At 35.9% G+C, this 22,560-nt stretch overlaps 1 protein-coding gene across 1 annotated transcript in view; it reads left to right on the top strand.

The window, feature by feature from the left end:
- clstn2b (calsyntenin 2b) overlaps positions 1-22,560 on the top strand; it is a gene marked incomplete at its 5' end in the record, with an annotated part of 106,412 nt that overhangs the window by 27,407 nt on the left and 56,445 nt on the right. The window contains 2 exons of the mRNA XM_056473731.1: positions 1,148-1,297; positions 20,229-20,402. Of these exons, the coding sequence (XP_056329706.1) occupies positions 1,148-1,297; positions 20,229-20,402 (324 nt within the window). The remainder of the gene's footprint in view (positions 1-1,147; positions 1,298-20,228; positions 20,403-22,560) is intronic.

Raw genomic sequence — 22,560 nt, 5'->3', positions numbered from 1 at the left:
CCAATGAATTGCAGTTTTAGTTACTTATGTTTTGGCTTCCCAAGGGAGAGCGGGAGGTTGCTGCTTGGTCTGCCCTAGCTTTTACCTGACCTCTAATTGCAGCATTTGAGAATTTCCCAAAGGGTCAAGTCAGAAACATCCTACTTATTTAAAGAGAGAAATTCAGCACTATGTGTGGCACCAGATTCTGTGAAATTATCCTCATGTAGTAAACTAGAATTAAAACACCAGGCAAAGGGAGATTTTTCCATGCCAAAATCTACTGCACAGACACTGGAGAATGGTCAGATATTAAAATATTGTGGTATTTAGATGATCAAATCTTAGAGAGGATAGTTTAATACACAAAAAGACTGCATTAAACGTACACATAGACATAAAAAAGCCCTTTATATAAAGTATTAAATACATTTCAGCAGTTCAGTTAAAATCTTGATGGTTCTTGTGGGTCTCATCTATCAAATCTGATCTTTAATGTGAATTTTATATTGGATTCAAGTCAGGTGATTGGTTGGGCCATTCTACAGCTTGAATTTGTCTCTAAAAGCATTTGAGAGTTTCCTTGGCTGTGTTTTGGGTCATTGTCTTCTTGAAATGTTTCATCTTCATCATCCTGCTAATGTAGATGTTGGACTGAAGCAGCTAATATTCAATTACAATGATGAAGGGCAGAGGGTTGCTGAAGAACTACTGAGAGATTTCAGCTGCTGTCTGGGCTTTCACTACCTTAACTACACCTCCTTTTTCCTGTGTTCAATATTTTTTCCCTGTGTCATTTCATTTTATTACACATAACTTAATTTGTAAACTAATTAGATGGTCATTTATGGACTTGTTTGGTTGTTACCAACATCTGGGGAAAATGTCAAGTCAACAGCACCTTTAGAAATGTTTTTTGAGAGTAATGGTGACATGTTCAATACTTATTTCCCCCAATGTACTGTATATGCTGTAAGATTGCAGGTTCACTATGTCTGTATATAATAACTTATATTTGATTGTAACTTTAACTTAATCTGATTGTAATGCAATAACTTTTCTAAATCTGCTTTTAAACATTCATTATTGTAAAAGCAGAAAAGTCAATTCTTGTGTATGAATTATGAATATCACATGCCATGTTCAAATGAGTTTTTTTTTGCTGCAGGAAACATCAGGAACACCGAGAGTCTGAGCTTTGAAAAGAAATCGCACTATAAGATCCGTGTGACGGCGTTGGATTGTGGTCAGAAGAGAGCGACGCAGGACGCGATCGTGCACATCCATGTGAAGCCCATCTGCAAACCTGGATGGCAGGGTGAGGTTTGGACAGGTTTTCGTCTTAGATGCATATTGCAGAATGATGAAATATTGCTTTATGCAAATCTGGGAGACGAGATGCAGTGATGCACCAGGGAATAGAGTCTTATTTGCAAGATGCCAGATACAATACATTATTCAGGATTCATTTAGTGTTTTTTTTTGTTTTTTGCACTGCTGGATGTGCTGTAAAATTATTTGGTTTACAAGTTTCAAATTATAATCTGTTTCATCTCTATTGTATTCATTCATTCATTTCCCTTCGGCTTAGTCCCTTTATTAATCAGGGGTCGCCACAGTGGAATGAACGGCCAACTTATCCAGCATATGTTTTACTCAATGGATGCCCTTCCAGCTGCAACCCAGTACTGGGAAACATCCACACACACTCATTCACACAATTACACTACAGCCAATTTTGTTTATTCTATTGACCTATAGCGCATGTGTTTGGACTGTGGGGGAAACCGGAGCACCCGGAGGAATCCCACGTCAGCACAGGGAGAACATGCAAACAGAAATGCCAAATGACCCAGCCTCGAACCAGTGACCTTCTTGTTTTAAGGCGACAGTGCTAACGACTGAGCCACCGTGTCACTATCTGTATTTTATTAGTATTTAATTTTTCTTTTATACTAATATGTGTGGTTTATTTATAAACTAATTCCGAGAGGATCACGTGCTTATGATCAACACGGCTGGCTCCTCATTAGCTCCGTAATCTGACCCATTAGATGATTACGGAAGCATTATAAATAACCAGAGTTTTTCACTCCAGTTATCTTTGTCTTGAAGCTCCCCCCCCTTCCACCCCTACTTCCTCCCCCCTTTTTCCGATAGGGCGACACGGTGACCCAGTGGCTAGCACTGTTGCCTCACAGCAAGAACACCGCTGGTCCAACCTCCTATCGGGCTGGTTGGTGTTTCTGTGCGGAGATTACATGTTCTTCCCGTATTCGCATGGGTTTCCTCCGGGTCCCCCGGTTTCCTCCCACCGTCCAAAAACATAAACATTAGCCAATCGACTAAACCGAATTATCACCAAAAACAACACTAGTTTACACTTCTCACGCGGCGACAAGCAGGGGAGTCCTCGAGACCTTCCTGAGCTCGAATTCCGCTCTCGCCCTTCTAACGGGAGGGAGCTCCGGGCTCGAGGATATTACGAGCTCAGGGCTCTCTTCCGGGACAGCATGCCAAATACGCTTTATTGATTATCAGCTAAGTGTGAACTCTTGAAGTTTAGTTCTAATGAAAATTTTGGCTTGGGGATCTGGGGGCCAAGTCGGAGCACTCTGATCCCCTGGGCTCTGTGTCGGTTGGGGAAATTCCAAATTGAAACAAAACAAATGATTACAATTGGCTTAAGATTGGCAATGAAAATGAGGGAGATGCAACCTGCAGAACCTGGGAATTAAAATAAATAAATAAACAGATTTTTTAAAATTGTGGCTTAGTTTAGTTTGTCATTTTACATTAAATTATGTATTTTTCTTCAACTAAAACTTACTTTGGTGTTGTTTTAAAATTATTCATCTTGCATTATTTATCAGGGTTTCAGTTAGCTTTTTCTATTTTCAGATTCAACATTTTAGTTGAGGTTTCAGTCAATTGGTTTTATTTTTGATACATTTCTTAAAAATTCCTTTATATATCCGCATTAACTTTTATTAAATATTTAGTCATTTTCTGTAGCAGTGAGGATTCTAGGGGGTGGGGGCCAGGGGGCTGCCGGTGCCCCCGTGTCAACACGCTGATGTAGACATCATATTCAACTCGTTTAGTTTCGCCTTGATCTTTTTCAGTCATCATGACAAAGCACGAGTCTTCAACACATGATTTATTTACAACACGTTTTTAACCAGAATAGTTTAACTCATTTCTAATAAATAGCTGCTTTTTGTCTTTCCCATGGTGACAGCATAATATTTTACTTGTTATTTTGCAAGATGAATGTATTCAGATTAAAGTGTAATTTAAAGATTTAACTCGGTTATGTTAACTAGGAAAGTGAAAATTATAAGACAAGTTATTGTATAATTACTGACTTTTTTATTTATTTATTGCAAATATTGTGAAAATTTCCTTGGTTTATTAAAGATCACTTGTAAAACATTATTTTAAATGAATGGGAGGGCAAAAAAAACGTGACCTCAACTGTATCTGTTAAAGTTTACAGGTGCAAAAATGCAAATCCTTGATGTAGTTGAATGTTAAACGTGTGTTATCCTACAATACAAGGTTTCTTGTCAAATAAATTAACAAGGAAGATTATTTTGAGTTAAGTTATTTAATTATCTTGTTTATAAAGACAGCGGAATGATGCATAAAAAAAATTACTTTAAATACTTTTTAAGTAGTAAGTATGTTAAAGTGTGCCCCCTAAAACTACAAGTGGCCCCTGCCCGGCCCCCCCTAGTTACGCTGGTCTAGAACCACCACTGTTCTTTAGTGATTGCTTTCAAGTTAACTTATTTTATTGAGTGTTATTTTAGTATACTTCTATATTTTTACTCATTATTTCAAGTAAAATTATTATCACTAAAAGCTACGGCTTCTATTTTCCTTTTTTGGTACTACAAGCTATGCCTTTTAATGATTATATAAAGTAATTCAGAAAAATGCACTCCCAAATTTCATGTTATTTAATAAACTGAGGTTTGTGACTCCATCAGAAACCTTCAGATTCGAATTTGTAAATATTTTAATTGAGCTCTGAAATGAATTATTCACATTATTACATTACCAGAAAGAGGACAAAGTGTCTCAGCTTGTAAGACTACATGCAAAACAAAAGCAATGATATTTAGTTAGTTACTCCCCAAACACTGTGCATGTTCACTTATTTCAGTTATTAAATCTAAATTAATGAAACTCAATGTCAGATTCCATGTCATTGGATGCACAATTCAATCTAAAAGTTGTAAACGAACACAGTGGAGAGAATACAGTTCTGTGGGATTAGATCCATACTGTACATGTCCTGCGATATGTATTGACCTTATTCTTTGCGAACGAGCGGGCACAACCATCTGAATCTTTTTGGCTTGAGACTTTAGGTCTCATTCATCTCCATCTATTTAGACATTAAAAAAACGTTTTCTTATGTTATTCTGCTTTGTCTGTATAGTCATGAACACACTTGTTTGTCGAGTTTGACCGTTTTCTGCTGTTTATTATTTCTAGTTTTCTCCCATAGGAGACTGAATCGAAAGTTCTAAAGCAATCGCAAAAACGAGTGCACTTCTGCATTGCAGAATACAGTCAATATGACAGCAGACCAGTCTAAAACACACACACACACACACACACACACACACACACGCACACACACACGCACACACACACGCACACACACACGCACACACACACGCACACACACACACACACGCACACACACACACACACAGCTGTACAGCTATCTTTATGGGGACTTTACAAAGGCGTAATGGTTTTTATTCTGTACAAACTATACATTCTGTCCCCCTAAACCCAACTCACAGTAAACAATCTACAATTTTACATCTTCAAAATACTTTATTCTGTGTGATTTATGACCCATTGTCCTTATGATGGGCAAAATTGTCCCTACAAGGTCAAAAGCTACTGATATTGCTATACTTGTTGGGACATTTGTTCTCCGCAACATAAGAAATACAAAGCACACACACACACACAGTCCGACTCTGTCCTTTGATTTTCCTGTCCCTCTCTCTTTTCCCTTAAAGCTATTTTTGTTTGCTTTTAAAAACTGAATATAATGCTGCCCCCCTCCCGTCTCTCTCTGGATCTCCTTCCTGTAGGTTTCAGCTTTCTGTTTTGCTTTTGATTGCCACAGGAGGCTTACATCAAAATTAACACACTCTTTCATATGATAGCCAGCATGATGCAGAATGCACTTTCTTTAAAAGCTCCTGGTATTACTTTTACTTTAGCTAGACATGCACTGAAATATAAATATTCCAATACTCTGAATCGTTTTCAGGTTTTGCAGTGCAAACATTTAAAAAATCATAATCCTCAATGCATTTGAAATCGGTGCACAATTTTTGATTTCTATTAATAATAATAATTAATAAAACAATCTTAACTTGATATTTCTCAACTTTAAAAACGTTGCATTCAATCCAAATGTTCTCTTAAATGAGTGAAAAAATATATAAATAAATAAAAATGGTTACACTCTTAAAAATAAAGGTGCCACAAAGAACTTTTCACTAAAAAGTTCTTTAAAAAAATTAAACATTTTTATTGTGTGAAGAACAATTTTCAAAAGTAAAACAAGTAAAGTTTTGTGGGCTGAAAAGTTTGCATGGATGTAAATGCTTCTTCATGGAACCATCTATGCCAATAAAGAACCTTTATTTTAGTAGTGCACTATATTTTTCACCATGATATTACTGAATTTAACTGTTATTATACACCCGGTGCAATAAGGCGCAAGGTGTGTTTGGTGCGATTTGTTGCTGTTTTCAGACCAGCGCAACCCTAATTTTCACATTTTTCGCCACGTTGTTTAAATAGCAAATCCATTTGCGCCACTTTGTGGACTCATGAGTGTTCTGGTCTGAAAAGGAGGTGTTATGGTGCATTGTATATGCGTTGCTATTTTGAGGAACTGAAAGTCAACTAAAAGCTGGTCTAAAGTACAGCAGAGCACATTAGTTGTGCGCCTGCAGGTCCAAATGCCTAGACATTGCTTAATACACACAGGACACAAATATCTTTACATATGAAAAAAATAAAGGATTAAAATGTCACAAAAATTATTATTTTCTACATAAATATAAAAACCACTGCCTCTATGCCTTCATCTCGGGGGGCTTTTTTCAGTTTATTCATGACAATTTGCAATTGTATTATAATGTTATTATTATTAGCAGTATTATTTATTAAATGCATATTTATATTTGTTTTATTAAAAACAAGTTTAGATTTGTTCAACCTGTGGTTTCGGAGACGTCTGCTCCACTATATGGAGCATAAGAACAGGACGTGTTTAGATACAACTTAGTTTTTTGACCTCACTTTATTATTATCGTTCATTTATTCATTTGCTGAAAATGAGATCTGAATTTAGAAATAGTTTAGAAACAAATCTTAAGAGTAAAAGTAAAATAAAGAGAAAGTAAAGAGGGTGAATGGAGTAAATAGTTCTTTCTCCTCGCGCTGCAGATGGTCTGTTTAACTGTTTTCTCTCTAGTGAAGCGTTCAGTTTTTCTGCTTACAAAGTCCACCATGTAAATAGCAAATGCGCCATGGCGCAATACAACTGACTCTTAAAGGGAATGGGAGATGAGACTGATTGGTTTAATGCACGTTATACTCAAAACACACCCATAACCCATGAGAATAAGGATTTTCCCATCCTTAAAATAGCAAAAGTGGATTCGGACACGCCCTTAATGCTTTTGTGCCATGCATTTTAGACATCGCGCTTAGATCATTAAAATAGAGCCCTTTGTGGTAATTAATTGATTAGACCAAATTATGTATGAACCACACACACAGCAAAAGTCTATGATGCAAAATGCATATAATCTGAATAGGATAGATGGAATTAATAAAAAAAAAATTTATAGTATTTTTAAAATGATTTATAACTCAACATTGAGTCAAAAAAAAAAAAAAGACTCATGAAAATGTCATGAAATAATATAAATAAGACTCTTGTCTGATCTTGTTAATGTTCCACTATTTGCAAAATTAATTAAAAAGCGCTCTTTTCATTTGCTATTATTTATGCAAAACTTCCATATTAAAAGTTTACGTGCTGAAGTCAGTTTGATGTTAGTGTTTGGTTCATTGAGACACATTCAGGGTTCATGCAAACTCCAATAAGCTTTGGTTTATTTCCAGCCTGGCCTAGTTTGCAAAAGTCAACTGTTATCAGTATCATATAATATGCCTAATACAGAATAATGCATTTCTCATTGCTGCTCATCTCTGCGGAAATTGTCTTCAATAAGCAGTTTGTGTTCTCCTTCGGTCTGTTCACATACACAAGAGCGCACGCACGCACGCACGCACACACACACACACACACACACACATTTCATTGTGCATGATATTATGTTATATTATGTTCAAAATTGAGTTTTATTTTTGAAGTAATTTCTACAAACTACAGTACAAACATTTCTACAGTACAAACATTTCTACAGTACAAACCCTTCAAAACAGTCTTTGCTAGTTCTCTCAGCGGACATACTCCCTCACTGACATACTACAGTTTGAATAATATGATTAACACAAAAGGAAAATAGATATAGGAATATGTATTTAGGCATCCAGAATCTAATTCCAGTTCAGATCAAATGACCCAAGTGTGAAAATAACCTAAAGTAAAAGGTTTAATGGATAGTATGGACATGAATATGAAAATATGGGGTAACACTTTACTTGAAGGGCTGTTCATAAGACACGTTATAAATGTGAATGAGATTTTATGTATGTTTATAACTACTGTTATTAAGTGTGATGACAAAAGATGACATTGTTTGTTATGACAACTTGACAAACAAATACGGAACTTCTGGTTTTGGCCACGAATGGAGTAGACATGCCTGTTCATCGGCCCGATAAGATTATTTTATCTCTCATAAACTAACAATCCTCTACCAATCAAATTTATTCTAATGAAGTAGTTAAACATACGTGGCATCTTAAGAAGCAGAAAATGACATCTAAATCTGTAAAACAAGCGAGGAAAGATGCAGCTAAAGATGACGCACCTGCACCTCATGGCGAGATTAGCATGCTAGCATTGACTAACCTATTGGAAGAGCACAGAGCCGCTCTCTCTGCTGAATTTAAAAGAGTTAATCTCCCTGGAAACGAAACTTGACCTCATTCAAGTAGCGGTGATGGATCACGGTCTGCGCATATCTTCACTGGAATCGAATGGAAACCTCGTTAGTGAGCAAATTCCCTTGTTGGAAGTGGCATGCGCTGAACTTCCTGAAAATTATGCTAAGCTCAAGGCAAAGGCAGCGGATTTGGAGGGCCACAGCCAACATCAGGACATAAACAATTACAAATCACCCCTTCAAGTAAAGTGCTACCAAATATGGACTTGACATTTCATTTATTCAATCACTTTCCTTCGTTTTAGTCTCCATTTCAGGTGTCGCCACAGTGGAATGAACTGCCAACTGTTCCAGCTTATGTTTTATTCAGCAGATGCCCTTTCAACCACAACCCACTACTGGGAAACACCCATACACACTCATACACTATGGCCAATTAAGCTTATTCAATTTACTTATACCACATGTCTTTGGACCAGCCGGGACTCGAATTAGCGACCTTCTTGCTGTGAGGCGACAGTGCTAACCACTAGCCACCCAAACTTGACATTTTTAAAATTAGAAATGTCATCATTTATTCACACTTGTTACAATTGTTAAACTATATGACTTTTATTCATAACAGACTAATTGAAAGCAAAATTTAAAATACGTTGCTCCAGGTACATTTAGTTGCACATTTGAGATGATAAATCTACAAGAGGGTGCTGTCCACATTTTTGCAAATCTGAAATATTACTTGGCGTATGTTTTGTTGTACATTTCTGATACACAGTCTTCTTGTAAACATCCCTGAGCTGGTTGTACATCAACTAGCCTTAACCCTAAAACCTTCCCTAAACCCAACCAATAGTGTTTTCAAATGCAAACATAATAGAAAAGTGCACTGCGATCAAGTAGCTTTACATTGCTTATCTTTCATGGAACCGTGCTTCACTGAACTCGAACCAAAGAAACAGAGCAAACTGACCACACCATAAAATTTGCCTAAGCTGAGATAAATAGGGGAAGTTGAAATACAGTATTTGATCACAAAGCATAGACACTGTAAAGTACAGGGTGAGCCATTTATATGGATACAGCTTAAAAAAATGGGAATGGTTGATGATGTTAACGTCCTGTTTGTGGCACATTAGTATATGTGAGGCAAACTTTTTAAGATAGGTGGTGACCATGGTGGCCATTTTGAAGTCGGCCATCTTGGATGCAACTTTTGTTATTTCAATAGGAAGAGGGTCATTTGACACATCAAACTCATTGGGAATTTCACAAGAAAAACAATGGTGTGCTTGGTTTTAACATAACTTTATTCTTTCATGAGTTATTTACAAGTTTCTGACCACCTATAAAATGTGTTCAATGTGCTGCCCATTGTGTTGGATTGTCAATGCAACCCTGTTCTCCCACTCTTCACATACTGACAGCAACACCGCAGGAGAAATGCCAGCACTGGCTTCCAGCATCCGTAGTTTCTGGTGCTGCACATCTTGTATCTTCACACTATAGACAATTGCCATCAGATGACCCCAAAGATAAAAGTCTAAGGGGGTCAGATCGAGACCCTGGTGGCCATTCAACTGGCCCACGATGACCAATACACTTTTCGGGAAACTGTTCATCTAGGAATGCTGGGACCTGACAGCCATAATGTGGTGGTGCACCATCTTGCTGGAAAAACTCAGGGATCGTGCTAGCTTTAGGTGCATAAAGAGAGAAACACGTCATCATGTAGCAATTTCAAATATCCAGTGGCCTTGAGGTTTCCATTGATGAAGAATGGCCCCACTACCTTTGTTGTCTATGATGTGAAGATACAAGATGTGCAGCACCTGAAATTACGGACGCTGGAAGCTTGTGCTGGCATTTCTCCTGCGGTGTTGCTATCAGTATGTGAAGAGTGGGAGAAGAGGGTTGCATTGACAATCCAACACAATGGGCCGCACATTGAACACATTTTATAAGTGGTCAGAAACTTGTAAATAACTCATGAAAGAATAAAGTTACGTTAAAACCAAGCACACCATTGTTTTTCTTGTGAAATTCCCAATAAGGTTGATGTGTCAAATGACCCTCTTCCTATTGAAAAAATAAAATGGCCACCATGGTCACCATCCATCTTGAAAAGTTTGCCCCCTCACATATACTAATGTGCCATAAACATGACGTTAATAACACCAACCATTCCCATTTTATTAAGGTGTATCCATATAAATGGATCACCCTGTATTTGTGGTATTTATTTTGTGGTGTTGTGCAAAGAACTGCACAAAAATAATCTTTTACTCGTTAATAATATGTCCCTGTAACTATCATTAGTGTGAAAAGGAACAAAAGTTGCTGATGTCATACTGCCCCCTAGTGTTCATTTTACCTAGAAACTGCAGCCAAATGTATGTTGAAGTATATATTTGCAGTTTCACAAAAAGGAAGCTGAAGCTTTTTTTTTTCAATGAGCCCGTGTTGTTTATTCTTCTGTCCATGTTGGAATACTTTAAAATAACATACTGCTTTGGTACATGATAAATGATGAAAAATGTACAGTTTTGTGTTAACGGCACATTTAATACTTGATATATTGTACATAATTGCACACGTTTGTTTAAAAGGTAAAAAGAAGTTGCTTATAAAACGTTCATAAAAATAGATTCACACAAAGTGGAAACAGACATGAAGGGTTAAGATTATTTTAGTTCAGATCAAACATCTGAAGTGTGAAACCAACTTAAATATAATCAAAACTGTGAATATGAAAATAGAGTCTCTTACAAGTTGACATGAAATCTGAACTGGGTCTATTTATAAACATCAAGTCATTTTAATTCAACTTTCTTCATATTATTAAGCTGCTTTGCATTGACATGAATGACACTTTTTTTTCTTTAGTAAACTGTGCAGAATCCATCTGTGCATGGTAAAAAATAAATTGAGATGCAATCAGATTAACTTAGTGTTTTCTTGAACACCGTCCAAAGCATGCTACTTGATTTTGCCAATTTGAATTTGTTCATTATGTCGGCATTACAGTTCCATATGCTGAATAATAATTCATTTATTTCCTGACTACAACAGTAAAAAGAAAAGAAATCACATTAAAAAACAAAACAAAAGGCTTCAAATGAGATGTGTAAGTGATGTTTTATAAACAAATTTCGGGAGGAGCACGCGCAGAGGTTTTAGTATCAAATACGTCATTGACAATTATTCTATTATCCAATCAGTTCTTGACCAAACCCCTATATATACACCAAAGCTGTCTTACCTGCAGCATCTTACGACTTTAGCATCCCTCCACCACCCCATCACCTCACCTCTTAAGCATTACAATCCCGGGGGGAGCGTTCTGGGGCCGGGCTAGATACTTCGCTCGAATCCCTATTCCTCTCTGTTTCCTGATAAGAGGAATAACTCGAGTTTAGGTGTCTTCCGAGCTCAGAGCCCTCTCCCCGGACAGCACGCCAAATACGCTTTATTCTGAAACTATTGCAAGTGTGAACTCGTGAAGTAACTATTATTACACACGGGAGCAGTTCGAGGACAAAAATCTCACAAATATGCTGAAATACAACGTCTAAACAGTATCTTTAGGTGTGATAAATGTAGTAAGTGGAATAATTCATTCCGGTCCAATGAGTTGAGAAAATAGTACGCGCCTGAAGAGTAAACTGTTACTGGTGGTGAGAGCTAGAAGCTGTATTTTTCAATTCACAGTTCAGAGCCCCATGTTGGCCACAATTTCTGTAATGGTGAAATGTGAGAGAAACAGACAGTTGTTAGATAGACTAAAGCTGGTACCTTAAAATAGTAAGCGTTTATATCTAAAAGGTCCATATTAAAAATGCTTTCTCTTTGAAGCCCTTGTGGAGATCTACCCCATGACAGTCTTTGTACTTTTATTTCGGAGTGCAGATTGCATATGTTTTATTTATACATTTTTAAACTATATGAATTTAAAATTAATATATACAGTTTAAGTCAGAATTATTAACTCCCCTCTTTATTTTTTTTCACCAATTTCTGTTTAACGGAGAGAAGATTTTTAACATTTCTAAACATAATAATTTTAATAACAAATTTATTTTATCATTGCCATGATGACAGTAAATAATATTTGACTAGATATTGTTCAAGACACTTCTATACAGCTTAAAGTGACATTTAAAGGCTTAACTAGGTTAATTAGGTTAACTAGGCAGGTTAGGGTAATTAGGCTTATAGTTAAGTTATTGTATAACGATGGTTTGTTCTGTAGACCAGTGTTTCCCAACCCTGTTCCTGGAGGCACACCAACAGTACATATTTTGGATGTCTCCCTTTTCTGACCCATTAACTCCAGGTGTTGGAGTCTCTTCTGATGTTATTCAGGTGTGTTTGATTAGGGAGAGGTTAAAAATGTGTACTGTTGGTGTGCCTTCAGGAACAGGGTTGGGAAACACTGCTGTAGACAGTCGGAAAAAAAATTGCTTAAAGGGGCTAATAATATTGACCTTAAGATGGTTTTTAAATTCAAAACTGCTTTTATTCCAGCCGAAATAAAACAAATGAGACTTTCTCCAGAAGAAAAAATATTATCAGAGATACTGTGAAAATTTCCTTACTCTGTTAAACATCATTTGGGTAATATTTAAAGAATAAAAATTCAAAGGGGGCTAATAATTCTGACTTCAACTATATAAAATATATAAGGGGTTGAACAACTTTAGATTTTTGGAAGTCGACTTTTATGTTATCAAACTCGAGTCAATGTTGACTAGTAGCTGGTGACGTCATCAAAACACAAGATGCAATTGTTTTGCAACATGCCACAATTTGCAAGAAATATATACATATACACACGCTGTTAGACAGCTCATAACACATTGCAAAGACAATGCAACATTACCAATTGGCAATGACTAATTTTAGTGCAAAACAAATGCATTGTTAACACTTTCATTAGGTTAATATTGCAACATTAGAACCCGGGCTAATTTTACTGCTAAATAAATGCAGTTAACACATTGATCACTGCACGTTCTAGTAAGAATGTAACAATAGCAGATATTTTTGTGCAGACGTAATGCATACATCCTTAGCACACAGATTCATGTGAAGTTATTCATAACATAACGTATGAAAGACAAAGGCTAGGCTGTAACTTTAAGCCCTATTACACTGTCAGAGACTTGCACTCAGGTGCATATTTTTCCGCTATGATGGTGCATGTTAGAAAGCTGCTCAAAACTGGCTCATTTTGGTTATCAGACGTCTCCTCACTGCACATCTTCCTTCGGCTGCGCACTTCACGGATTCTATGTACTTCACGGTTCATTCACAAAACATGTCCGCGTCTATGCTTCACAAAGGGCAACAGCCAATCACATTACTTTTCCAGGGTTGCGTTAATGTAATTAGCTAGCATATGCTCTAGGGCAGGGGTCACCAATCTCGGTCCTGGAGGGCCGGTGTCCCTGCAGGGTTTAGCTCCAACTTGCCTCAACACACCTGCCTGGATGTTTCAAATACACCTAGTAAGATCTTGATTAGCTTGATCAGGTGTGTTTGATTAGGGTTGGAGCTAAAATCTGAAGGACATCGGCCCTCCGGGAACAAGTTTGGTGACCACTGCTCTAGGGTATTTGCATAGCGATCTAACTGGCATCTGTTTGACGATTTAAAGTTCCCTCAAAGTTCACATGAATCTTTGACGCTGACATAAGAAAAACAACCTTTTAAAAATTACTTTAAATAATCTGAGGGCAGTTTCATTTAGCAAATCACTTTTGTGTGTAAAGCTGCCATGTAGTTCAGCTAAAAAAAACATGCTCAGTGCAGCAGATTGACTTGTCGACGTCAATCAAAAAGCGTCACGGCAGAGCTTTAAAGTTGAGTAGTTGATTAGTTGGTGCAACCCCTAATATATATATATATATATATATATATATATATATATATATATATATATATATATATACGCTATGACAACAACTCTCGGATGAGTTTTGAAGACCGAAACGATCCTGGATCATGTCAAATCGCCAATAACCAAATCCAGCTAATTGAGTAATCAACGTACGAAGAACGCACGCTAGGTGTTAATTTGTTTTTAATAACTCAATAGCTATAATTTATTATTCCTCACATACATATTATAATTATAAATACAAAATTATTGAATACATGCATATCTTTTGCCTCTGTTAACAACTTTGCCTGCCAGCTGACTTTATCAAACCCTCACACATGTTAGGTTTCCAAATCAAACATCTTTTTCAGCATCTAGTATGTTCCCAGTGGATGAAAACAAGTCAACATTTGGTCTCCCAGAATGCACTTTGATGCATCGGTGATGTGATTGTCCCTCAGGTGTGTTTGGAGACACACAAACACACACGCTCACATTCAGCCGAAGCTCCAGGCCACTTTTTTCCAGCCCACTGGATGATGACAACTTGAATAAAGGCCATTTTTTTTTCCCCACATCTGACAGAGAAGCATGAAGGAGAGACAGAAGTAAACAGCTCCCCGTTGTGTCTCATAAGCAAGGCTAAATAATTCAGCAGGGGTGGACATGCACCGTCTACACACACATTTTGTCATTACCTTTAGGCGCACTGCATAAAATAATCATTTTTAGCTCCCAAATTCTCTAGCTAAAAGCATGTGTTTGTATGTGTGTGTGTTTGTATGTGTGTGTGTGCGTGAGCAAATATTTGTGAATACATGTTTACATATCCCATTTAATACTGTCCATAGCTTTAATTTTTCCACTCTTCATGTTAAATAACCACTGGCCATAGAATTCATTAAAGCACAATACAGTCTGAAAAATTAAATACATCTCGCCAAACATGCCAAGAGCTCTGCGTGAGCAACAAAACTCAAATATATTATTAAATAGGCATGAATAACACAAAAATACCATGCTATTCTTTTTAATGCGCGACATCAACATCATATTTGTACTCAAGACATGAACATTGAATTTGCAGAGATACAAACCGCTACTTTAATTATTGATCAGAAGTATGAATTTTACATGGCGGATGAATAAAGCGCCAAAAATGACCAGTTTTTACAGCTCACCTAGCTTCATGCCAACAAAGATTATTTCCCCTTCAGTTTAGCTGCAACTCTTCATAAAATACAAGTCAACGGCCACCAAAAACATTCAGTACGAGTAGATCAGTTTTTAACCTCTATTTATTATGGCTGAACAATATATCGTTTCAGCATCAATGTCACAACGTGTGTGTTTACAATAGTCACATTGCAGGATATGCAATGTTAAATTGGGATTATAGTTGATCAACAGTTGAGAATACATGAGATTTGTGGAGTCATTGCAAAGTAGAACCATAACAGAGTGAAACTTTATCATTTGCATGTGTTTCAAAAGCATTTCAAGAGTGTCAAGCATTCAGGCAAAAAAAAAAGAACATTTGTAACTTTAATGAAGACTATTTTTACTGAATTATTAATATAATGAAGACTATAAAGTGTTAATGTACATTACATTATACTATTTTTGTTCCTGAATACAGTTTGACTCTACAGAAAACCGTAAAGCAATGTATTTTTTACTTTTTGCTGCTCTTTTGTAATACTTTCAGCTTGCAATATGTTTATTATTATTTTTATACACAATTCACACCCTTACAAAGTAATCCCAATCAATCTAAATTAACGATTTCTTTCTAAATAGAGCTATTCAAGACATCTGTATGAAACTGTATTCGTATCGCAATATATTTATAATCGGCAAAAAGCTAAATATCTCAATGATTTTTTCAATATTGTGCAGGCCTACTATTTCACACAATTCTATAATAACATTTCCCTATTAGCACTATGTCTTGATGCCACACAGTGTTGGATGTAATTAGTTACAAAGTAACCAGATTACTTTTTCTGCTGAAAAGTAATCTAATTACAGTAATGTAGGAGATTACTTTTCACTTTCAGGTAATTTATGAGTTACTTTTAATGTGCTTGTAAATTCAACAGTTCAGGATCAATCAACTAAGTGAAGTATTTATTTAACAAGTAGATTGAACATGCTTGAGAAACAATAAAATGAGTCAGAAATTTATCTCAATATATGGTATATATATGAAATATTGTGTTATTTATTCTAAATGTTTTGTGTTTTTGATACACGTTTATAATTCTTAGTGTTACATTTTTTATTAAAGCTAAAATGTCCTGTTTGGCTCAGATTTAAATCGTCATTAAGTTTAATCTATTGTCTATACGGCATTGAGATTTATATGTAGTGCATTTATGTATTACTTAAATAACTTAAGCTACTTTTTAAAATTAAAAATGTGATTAGTCACTAATTACTTTTTCGAAGTAACTTACCCAACATTGATGCCACCATATGTGATCCTGGACCACAAAACTTAAGACATTGAATCGATCAAAACGGTTGATTTTTCTTTCAAGCCAAACAAATCATTAGAATATTAAGTAAAGATATTTTGTAAATTGGCTACTATAAATATTAAGATGATAAGCACTTTATTTGGACCAATTAAAAGGTGACATTTGCAATTTTTGGATTTTTTGAACCCTCAGATTCCAGAGTTTCACATAGTTATTAATCACAGCCAAACACCGTCCTATTCTAACAAATCACACATAAACAGAAAGCTAATTTATTCCGCTTTTAGATGATGTATAAATCTCAATTTCTAAAAATGGACACTAATGATTGGTTTTGTAGTCAGAGGTTACATTTGATTCGTATCAATTCTTATTTTCTTTTTTGAAAGTCTTATGCACAACACAATGTCCTGTTCAATGTTGTGGGTGAGTAATGCGAGTTATGTTATGATAATACCTTTCTAAAGCAACGAGTAAAGTAATTCATTACTCAAAAAAATAAATTAATATTTTGGTTTGATTAATTTGCATTTTATAAAATGCTGAATTAACATTACCAGCCACATTGTTGTGATCGCCAGTGATCTTTTGAGATTACTTCCAGTATTCTTACCGAAACTCCCAGAACACTTTGCGTATATCAAATTCTGCAACACCTGATAATAATCCAGAAATGCACATACAAACACATCTCACTGATTACATGAACTATATGTACACATTACTTTCACATTGCAGAGAAATGATTCTTCACGAAAATTATGAAGCATTTTTCCTTATTTATCTTTTCCCGTGTTTTGATTCTTTGCCGCCTAGTCTGACCTTTCACCTGTATTTTGGATATGTTTATTGGATTAGCTTTAAACTCCTGTTTGACCATTGCCTCTATGACCATGCCTTTAATAAACTGCATTTTGATTCACATGTCTGTTGTTACCGTCTGCTGTGCAACACACATACAGTTGAAGTCATGATTCGCCTTTCTGTGAATTTCTTCTACAATTATTCCCCAATTGATGTTTAACGGAGCAAGGAATTTTTCACAGTATTTCCTATAATATTTTTTCTTCTGGAGAAAGTCTTATTTGTTTTATTTCAGATAGAAGAAAAGCACACTGTAAAAAATAAACCCGTAAAATTGACGGTAAAAAAACGGCAGCTGTGGTTGCCAGTATTTTACTGTTAAAAATACAGTACAATCCTTAAAAGTAATTTTTCATTTTTACAGTAAACCACTGTATTTCAATAATTTATAGAGGTAATATGTCTTTCTTTTGTATTACCAACATCTACACATCTTTTGTTACACAAATAAACACGTTACTACAGCCATATGCAGGTGGTGATGTGAAAGTTACCTAATCACAAACAACTTTTCCCACAAGCAGAAAAGTGAATCAGTGTATAGAAGGTGCTCAGTGTCATTAACACAGCTACTAAACACCAGTATGGTAACACGCATAACGTTAAAGTCATGAAATAAACATTGTTTATCAACATTAGATGTTACATAAATCTCTAATGTACATAACTGATGGGGAAACAACTAAAAAGATCCATAGTAGTATCAAAAGTGAAAAAACTGATGTGTCTTGCAGGGAATTCTGGGAAAGTCAATTTACGGTTATTCAGCGTATATATTAAGGAAAAATACTGTTAATCAGGTTACGGATTTTTACGGTTGCATTTTTACAGTTTTTTACCGTTGAAATCACTGCTATTTTTTACAGCGCAGGTTTTAATTTTTTTAAAAACATTTTAAGGTCAAAATTATTAGCCCCCTTAAGCAATATATTTTTTCAATTGTCTACAGAACAAACCATAAATATACAATGACTTGCCTAATTACCCTAACCTGCCTAATTAACCTAATTAAGCCTGTCACTTCTAGCTGAATACTAGTATCTTGAAAAATATCTACAGTAGTAAAATATTCTGTACTGTCATCATGGCAAAAATAAAAAAAAAATCAGAAAATGAGTGAAATTAGAAATGGGTTATTAAACTATTATGTTTATAAATGTATTGTAAAAAATATTTCCATTAAACAGAAACTGGGGAAAAATAATATACTGGGGGGCTGATAATTCTGACTTCAGCTGTATATAGCGTGGGCGGTTGTTAATTGCAGAGCTCCTCTATAAAAAAATACAAATAAAAACACCTACAAGTTCTGAAACAGATCAAGCCTCGGCCAGGAAAGGAAAAGTAACACAAAAGCAACTCAAACATAATGAAACATATTAAGTAATAATCAAGTAATGTGCGTTGTGTAATAATATTACTTTTCTATAGTAAACGCGTATGTTCCAGCGCAGCCTTCGTGAGGTCGCATAGCCATCGCTGTGGGTGATGCCTTGTTATGTGTGTGTGTGTTATTTGTGCTTTGTTTGTGTTTTTTTTTTTCCCCTCGCTCTCTTTCCTGTTCTCCCGTATTTGCTTTCATTATTCTCAGGTTCTGTTAATTGGTCGCTTTAGCTGTCAATCATTTCCTTTCTGGTTACGTCACTCTTACGTCATATCCAATAGGCAAAGACCACCCGTCACCTTTCATTTCTTTAGCGCCGCCCACGTCCCTTCTGCCAGCTCTCCTGTTTTTCCCCATCTTTGTATTTGTCTCACTGTTGTTTATATTGTAAATATTATATTTTTGCCTTATTCTTTATTTCTGATTAAATAATAAATTAATAAATAAAGTCACATATTTTTGGTATCTACTTTGGTTGTCTTTTGCACTTCATTCACTGTTTGTATAAATTTATTTTAATTGCACATAAATGTCAAACCCCATTCCCTAGACTAACATCAGGGGTTTGTAACATGCCGATGCTGAAGTGCATCTCTCAAAAAACTTAACTATACGTCGCAACGACGCGTAGCACAAGCCGATGATGACTGTGGTTGACGGTAAGCGCCGCGAGCCCGATGGAATGAGTGTTTACAATTGTCTAGTCCTGTGAAGTAGCTCCAGATGGAAACTTTTGTTTTGTGTTTACCTTCTGATTAAAGCTGTTGCACGTCTGCCGGTTCCCAGCTTTGAATGAGCGAGTTTTAGCTACTTGTACATTAAGGTAGCGTTCAGAAAAAAACAACACCCATGAAGAAACTCGACACAGAGGAACATAAAAACCTACTGCCAGCTAGAGTTTGGGAAGTGTTATTGCAGAGCAACACAGACAGCACACAGAAGCATAAATGGACGACTATGCGCAAGGCAGGCGCCATGGGTCACACCGATCACTCAACGCAGAAGTGTAAACCATCCTTAACGACTAAAGTAACCCAGCATAACTTAAAAAAAAAAAAAAAAACGTAATGCGAGTTACCTTTTGGTTTAATTTGCATTTTTTTTTAAATACTAAATTAACATTAACAGTCATATATAGGCAGTTAAATGCACAGCTCTTCTATATATTAAATAACACCTACAGGTTCTGAAAGAGATCAAGTCTCAACCAGGAAAGGAAAAGTAACTAAAAATAATGAAATGCATTATTCTCCATAAAAAGTAACTCATTTAGGGAGTAACTCAACACTGTAATACATTACTTTCAAAAGTAACTTTTCCCAAAACTAGTCCAATTTTCTTTGCAGGGTATTTAAATGCATGTTATTTCTGGGGAAAATTGAGCTGTTAATTGCATTGAAGTATAGAACACAGTGTGACCTCAATATCTCTCCATTTTCCAGCTCAGTGACATTAACTCAATATTTAAGCTGCTCATTAAAACATTCCCCGACTTTCTCCCTTTCCAGGCTGGAGGAAGCTTGTCGACTATGAGCCAGGAGCAGGCAGTAAGCTCTTATTTCCCAAGATGCACCTGGAGACATGCGAGGGATCGGTGTCCTGGATTCGGACCACAGTGGAGCTGGAGACGAGCGGTGTTGGACGCGGCTGCGACTCGGAGAGATCCTTACAGAAGCTCTGCGGTAATGATGAAGCGCTATTTATTCAGTTGCACGTTTCCTCATTTCTCTCGGGTCGCTTTAATTACAAAATGTGCCTGAGGGCAAAACTAGTCAGACAAAAACCTCCTAGAATAGGTTTGCGTCTAGGCGCAGGATCATTATCGGTGTAATTTAGCCCAAGACATCATCCATCCATATCTGAGGGATTGTCTCGACAAATTACAAATCAAGTTGTAAAATAAAAATAGGGAGCTCATCACTGATTTTCAAGACGCCTTTTGACAAGATGTGTGCCAGCGTTCCCTAATGTAATGCACAGAATGACACGATGCGTCAAATTAATGATGTTGTAATAAATGTAATGAAACACAGACCTGAATTATTAAGATTTCCCCAGCAATGACTGGAATTAGAAGTGACTAATTGTAGACTAATTTCTATAAATTATATACATTACCTGACAAAAAAAGCCTTCTCATTGATCCCAGTTGTAAGAGCAACAAATAATAACTTGACTTCTAGTTGATCATTCGGAAAGATAGATATTGTAGATATTAGATGTAGATATTTTGATGCATCATCTGTTGAACTGCATCCCAATCATCACAAATACTGCAGAAGACCTATTGGAACCCGCATGGAGCCAAGATTCTCAAAGATATTAGTCAAGTTTGGTTAAGGAAAAATCATGGTTTGGGGTGACATTCAGTATGGGGGTGTGCGAGAGATCTGCAGAGGGGATGGCAACATCCATCAAGACATTTGTGCTGCCCATTACATTACAAACTACTAGAGAGGGCAAATTCTTCAGCAGGAGAGCGCTCATATTTTAGCCTCCACATCAAAGTTCCTGAAAGCAAAGAAGGTCAAAGTGCTTCAGGATTGGCCAGCCCAGCCAGCAGATATAAACATTATTGAGCACGTCTGGGGTAAGATGGAGGAGGCATTAAAGAGGAGTCCAAAGAATCTTGAACTCTAGCAAGACGGCTTTCTTTGCCATTCCAGATGACTTTATTAATAAGTGATTTGAGTCATTGCAGAGATGTATGGATGCAGTCATCCAAGCTCATGGGAGTCAAACACAATATAAAACCTTTTTCCACTGCAGCATGACTTTATATTCTATACTGTACATTATTTCTGTTAAGTGACAGGACTTTTGTTTAAGCAAAGTCAGACCTTACTGCCCCTAATTACATAACAAAAAAAAATTATAAAAAAATACACAATCATATTTTTATTTGGTAAAATAAGTGTAATCAAGAGGCCTTTGCCTTTTATATTAGCTACTTCTGATACTAAATAATCAACTAGAAGTCAAGTTATTATTTGTTGTTCCTAAAACTTGGATAGGCTTTTCAGGTAGTGTAGATTTTGATTTGTAAATAGGCAAGGCAAGTCTTTTTTATAATAATAAATTATGATATGCATCTATTCATTCATCCATGTTATAACCATCAATTTACAATAAAAAGTTTTAAAAACCATAAACAATTTTATGCACAACATACATTTATGCGTAAGTACATGGAGAACTTTTAAACACGTTATCGTAAGGAAGCTAATTAACTCATATTTGTAAATAGAGTTTATAAATTTTACTTCTGTTAAATGTTTTTTAGATGGATTGTTGGTTGAACTGATTGGGTAGCTTTACGTGGCCAAAGAAAAATTAAGACCTACAACACCATTTTAATTTAAGACTTTAAGGCCTAATATTTTGTTTTTGACATTTAAGACTTTCAGACCCTGCAGACACCCTGACATGTACAAGAATACACAGTAAAAGTGATTAGCTGCTCTTATAGTTGTGTAAATTGCTTCCTTGTCCTCATTTGTCAGTCGCTTTAGATAAAAGCGTCTGCTAAATGACTAAATGTAAATGTCATTATATGAAATTTACAATTAACAAGTGTGTTCAATATGATTGTTTCCAGGGTACACTTATTTACACAAATCAGCCTATTAAACAGACATAATTAATGAATTCACATCGACTGTAAAAAAACAATAACAAAAAGTCAAGACTACATATATTTTAGTTGCTTTACCTTACTTTAATCAGGTTTTAACTTAAAGTTATACAAAGTTTAACTTAATATTTTAGTCAGTTTGATTGATGTAAGTTGAGGCTACTAGAAAAATTAGTTTGATTCAACTCAAAAATGTAACCCTGGTG

Source organism: Danio aesculapii, chromosome 15 (genome assembly GCF_903798145.1).
Source record: "Danio aesculapii chromosome 15, fDanAes4.1, whole genome shotgun sequence".
Lineage (NCBI taxonomy): Eukaryota > Metazoa > Chordata > Actinopteri > Cypriniformes > Danionidae > Danio > Danio aesculapii.
Note: the sequence above shows the minus strand (reverse complement) of the source record. Positions and strands in the feature narration are given on the sequence as shown.